The sequence below is a fragment of the Malaclemys terrapin genome, chromosome 4, assembly GCF_027887155.1.
Source record: "Malaclemys terrapin pileata isolate rMalTer1 chromosome 4, rMalTer1.hap1, whole genome shotgun sequence".
Lineage (NCBI taxonomy): Eukaryota > Metazoa > Chordata > Testudines > Emydidae > Malaclemys > Malaclemys terrapin.
In genome coordinates, this window is record NC_071508.1 from 20,740,299 (window position 1) to 20,745,125 (window position 4,827).

Below are 4,827 nucleotides of genomic sequence, written 5' to 3' on the forward strand. Positions count from 1 at the left end.
GCCTCCCAGGGAAATATTTTACCCTCTCGGTGCAATACCTATTTGCTGCCGCTAATCTCCAGCAAGGTGCCTGCCACCAAGTGAGCGCTAGAGTTGCCTAGAGACTTCTAGGTATGGGTCTGGAGTACTAGCATGAGCAGCAGGATATAGGAGTTCTATTCCTGCACTGCAACTTCCTTGCTGTGTGCCCTGGGCCAAGTCATTTGCTGCTCTATGCCTCAGTTTCCCCATCCATAAAGAGCCCCTCTATACAGCCCTTGCAGGTCCCTTTGAGGAAAGGCGTTAGTGAGTTAATTTTCCTTTGTAGGTGGGCTGAACAAGAAAGCTCAGCTCCACGTCTTCAAAGGCTGGGGGCTACTCCGCTCTGTGGTTTTCGTTCAACCGCAGGCTCTTGTGCTAGACCAAAACAAACTTTATAGCTCCTTATTTCGAGAAAGTCCATCTCACACGTTTATAGCAGCAAATGAGTCTCGCAGCGAGTGAAATTTAGCCGGGCACAGTTACGGTATCACAGCAAACTGCTCCCCACTGAGTGCAGGCTCTCCCTCCTTCCCGTAAACACTGCTCAACTGCTACTCCACGTCTTAGAAACCTCACCCCAGAAAGGCCAAGTAAGATCAGAGTGTCAAGCCCCACAGGGACCGATGCAGTGATAGTCACTATGCTTCCTGCTGCAGCTTATGTCTATTTCCCGGCCAGGCCAGCTCAGTAGGAGGGAAATGCTGTCAGGGAGACATGACATCCAAATGGCACAAAGTACCAAGGAGAGCACACAGCCTAATACGGCCATTTGTCAGGTAGGCATAACTCTCACTGAGGTTGGGAGTTAAATCCATCTAAGATCCTGGTTCAGAAAAATATTTAAACATGTGCTGAAGCCCTGGGAAGTCAATGGCACCTAAAGGGGTATGTTTACACGGCAGCTGGGAGCACCCTAGAAAATAGCAGTGTGGATGTCTTGGTACCGGTGGAGGCTAGCGTTAGCCACACGATCTTAGACCCCGGGGGTAGAATGGGCTTGCGCTTAGGTGGCTAGCTGGAGCCTCTGCCAGCACCAGGTAAAAATTCCAAAGTCCTGCCCCAGCATGCACTGGACTGGATTTTCTGGAAGCCGGTCTCTTCTTCAGTTGTCCCAAAATCTTGGCATCTAGGTGGGGAACGTCCCCAACACAGTGTCAAGAGCCCTGATGGGCAACAGAGATGCAACAAAACCTATTGGCACTATTCTCCACTTCGGCAGCACCGGAGGTTCCTGTGCTTTATTAGATAGGTTACTCCGCAAAGCAAGGTGCACCCACAGTCTGGGCTTGCACCTGTGTTTGCTAACCTCACTCTGCCTGGCTATTGCCCATGATGTGCAATTGCGCTGCTAAGCTCCAGTTCCTACACTGTCCCACAGGAGGTGCTGCTCAAAAGCGAGTGCTTCCTGGGAAGTGATGTAAATAGCTTTGTGGCAGCCTACGTCCTATATAGAGGAGCTGCTGTAGTTACGTCAGTAGCGTGGTGCTGTATTTGTTTACTCTTCCATGCCAACCATGCAATGATTTAGTTAGGCTGGATGCCAAAGATATGCAGCATGGTCTACTTGAATGCATCCTCTCAGCAGCATCTGCTACAGGGCTCTTACGATACCCTGATCATAACTTACAGCTGTCCCAAGCACCTAAATCCCTTTTGAAAATGAGAGCTAGGCTCCTAAATCAGTTAGGTGTTTCAAGGCTGATTACCGCAATGCCTAAATATCTTTCAAAATCTGGCCTTATGTCAGGCTTTTCATCCCTCGAGCTTCCAGTGCCTTACATATATACTATACAGCAATATCTTTCTCTCCATTTTACGGATGGGAAAACTGAGGTAGGGGGAGATGACATGACTCCTCAAGGTCATTTGGTGACTCGGTAGCAGAACGGTGAATAGACCCAGTTCTGCTGACTCCCATGCCCTGTGGCTTCCTGATGCAAAATAAAAGCCAGGGAAAAACCTAAAACACAAATATAAATGATTGGCTTTTGGGGTATTTATTCAGGACTTGAACTCAGAGCCTGGAAAATGCAGCAACAGCAAGAGAAACATTGAATTACACAACAGAGGAAGGAGATTACACAGGTAATGGTCTCTCATCTCCATCGGTAGAAAACACGTGAAAATGGGGCCCAACGTACTGCTCCAATACCTCCCCTCACGCCTTTCCTAGCAGTGGAGCCCAACCTAAACCTGGGCGGTTCTGACACGATCCTAGAGCTCCGCCTCATCCTGAGCGACAGCCATTCTTGCCCTTTGCTTTCAATTACCATCAGGGCATACGTGACAACAAAGGAGAGCCAGAAACAATCCATGGGGCTCCTGGTGGCCAGCCCAAACCACTCCAGGGGGCTGAGGGAAAACCAGGCTTCTTTGGAGACCGGGTAAGCCAGGGCCACGATGAGGCAGTTAGCCGGGTCATAGAAGGTGATCCATGCGACATAGGCGAACATGCCCATGTAGAGCCGCTTCTGGACTGAGTAGATGAGGAAGACGCACACCGGGTAGGTCATGACAGCCAGCGTGATGGCTGTATAGTAGCAATACGTTAGCATCTTCCCCACTTTGGTTAAGTTGAAGGGCTTGATTTGTGCCATGTCCGTCATTGTTCGTTCCAAGTGGCCAACCTCAAAGATCAGGTAGATGTTGGTCACTAGGATCATGTAGACAGCAGCTACAGTGGCCCCGGCCTTGGGGGTCATGCCACAGAACCCCACTGGGCACAAGATGATCATCATGTTTTCTCCACAGGCAACGTTGCTGGCCAAGGAAACCGAAGGAGCGTCGCAGAGTAGAAAGGCAGAAAGGCAAGCTAGGAGAGACATTGGTGGGGCTTGTGTTAGGGATTAAGTGCAGTGCATCTGGTCACCCTGGCTGAGCTCAGAGTCGGAATCATTGTCAAGTGTGTTATCAGCATCACAGCAAAGGAGGGATTTGCAGGACAAGGAGCGGGTTTGTGGGGGTTTCCAGGGAGCTGTTGTGTTAATGTCAAAGGATGAATGGCCCCAGACAGTCACAGGTGTGAACATGAGCCTGTCACCACCCCAGGTCTGAGGTCCAGAGACCTCGGCCTGCTTAGTCCCATGGCAAATGCGCTCGAAAGTTCACACCAAAGGCTGGGAATTATTGATCAGGGGACACAAGAGAAACAGGTTCAAACCCAAACCCGAAAGCCTTCTGCGATTGACGTGGAGTGGTTCTGCAGGAGAAACGATCCAATGTATCACAGGGCATTGGCTAGAGTCGCTTATTCTGTCCCTCTTAGCAGACAGGAAAGGGTTCGTTCTGTAGCCGGATTGCTGTGAATGGGGGTCACTTTCCTGGCTTTTGACCCAAGAGACCGATGCAGAAGGAGGAGAAGAGACAGGGTAGTAAAGGTGGGGCAGTACGGCTTTCCACCACCTTCTCAGGATACAAGTCACTGGCTGATACCTGGGCTGGCTGGTCGGCCTCCCCCCAGCTCACTTCCCCAGGCTGGGGTGTCATCTGGCTGGTCTGGTCCCTCTCCTTCGCTGGCAGGGCAGAGCCGGGGGGGACTGTCTTCTCCTGTCATGCTGGTGTTGGGCCGTGCTGATGGTCTCACATCAGGCGAAAAGCCGAGAGAGAGAGAGAGAGGGCAGGAGGAAGACGGTGGGGGGTAGAAAGGAACACACGGGGAAGGGGAAAGCCGAGCAGGTTCTCACTGAATTAGGTATGGTCTTCGCTGTCCAGCGGCGACGGGCCGGTGTCCTCACTGGCGGGCTGCTGCGGATGTCCGGATGATCGAGGCTCGCCAACCAAGGGCAGAGCGTCTGCAGTGTCTCTGTTAGCACAAGAGAGCTCCTGCCATGCCAGCTGGGGCCATGCTACAAAGCACAAGGGCCCATGCAGCAGAGCTTTTAATGCCCCTGCAGTGCAGACATGGTTTGGCCTCATTTGCAGGATCCCTTGCCTGGAAAACGTTAGCTGGGAGTCAGTTTCTCCATCACGTCTCTGGGAGGGGAATCCAACCTGCGCTTGTGTAGCACGTTTCACACGGCCCCAGCCGTCGCCTCCTGCTGGGCTTGGGGTGGGTTTGATTTCTGGGCCCATTTCCAGCCCAGGCCCCTCACAATGACCCAATCTCCTGGGACCCCCTCAGAGCTCTCCCCCTTTGCCTCCCTGACAGGGCTGGAGTCGTTTAGCCAGCAGCTCCCTGCCGTCCCTGCGGCATCCAGGCCAGGACGCAGGGAGACACCAGAGAGAACCACTGGGTCTGGCTGTGTCCAGCAGCCTCAGTGGAGGGTCTCCTGTGTATCCATGACAGTCCAGCTCGGTCTCTCCCCTGCCCCGAGGGACACAGCAGTGCTGGGTGGTTGGCACTGATAGGTGAGTGTCGGCTTAGACTTGAGCTGGGCCTGAACCAAGAGGTGATCCCAGGCACGTAGAGAGTGGGAAGCTTTTTCCTCCCTGCTGACCAGCACAGTGGGGAACGCACTAGACCGGGCTGGAGGCCAGCGACCCCCTGAGCCACCCATCGCCCACCTCCCCCACTGAACCGCAGCCAGTCCCCAGGGCACGGGACACCTAGGCGCAGAGCCAGCGCTTTGATGCCCCTGGGTGGAGGTTGATCCCCTTGGTCACATGAGCCCAGTGAGGAGCTGGGAGGCCCCGACAAAGCCCCATTGTGGGGCAGGAAGTGGGAACAGCCTGTCGGGCGGGGGGAGGAGGGGGTCTGGCTGCACAGAGAGAGCTGTTCCTGGGAGTCAGCTGGAATGAGATCAGCAGGTCGCGGGTGTCCTGCAAAGCTCGTGCTACGGGGCGAGCCAAGGGGAGACTCGGTGGCTG

The 4,827-nt window shown here is 53.8% G+C and overlaps 1 protein-coding gene across 1 annotated transcript; it reads right to left on the reverse strand.

Annotated features, from left to right (window-relative positions):
- Positions 1–2,117: 2,117 nt before the first annotated feature.
- On the reverse strand, positions 2,118–2,759 carry LOC128835637 (transmembrane protein 217-like). Its single transcript, XM_054025218.1, has one exon. The coding sequence runs from the start codon at positions 2,757–2,759 to the stop codon at positions 2,118–2,120; it is 642 nt and encodes a 213-aa protein (XP_053881193.1).
- Positions 2,760–4,827: the final 2,068 nt, after the last annotated feature.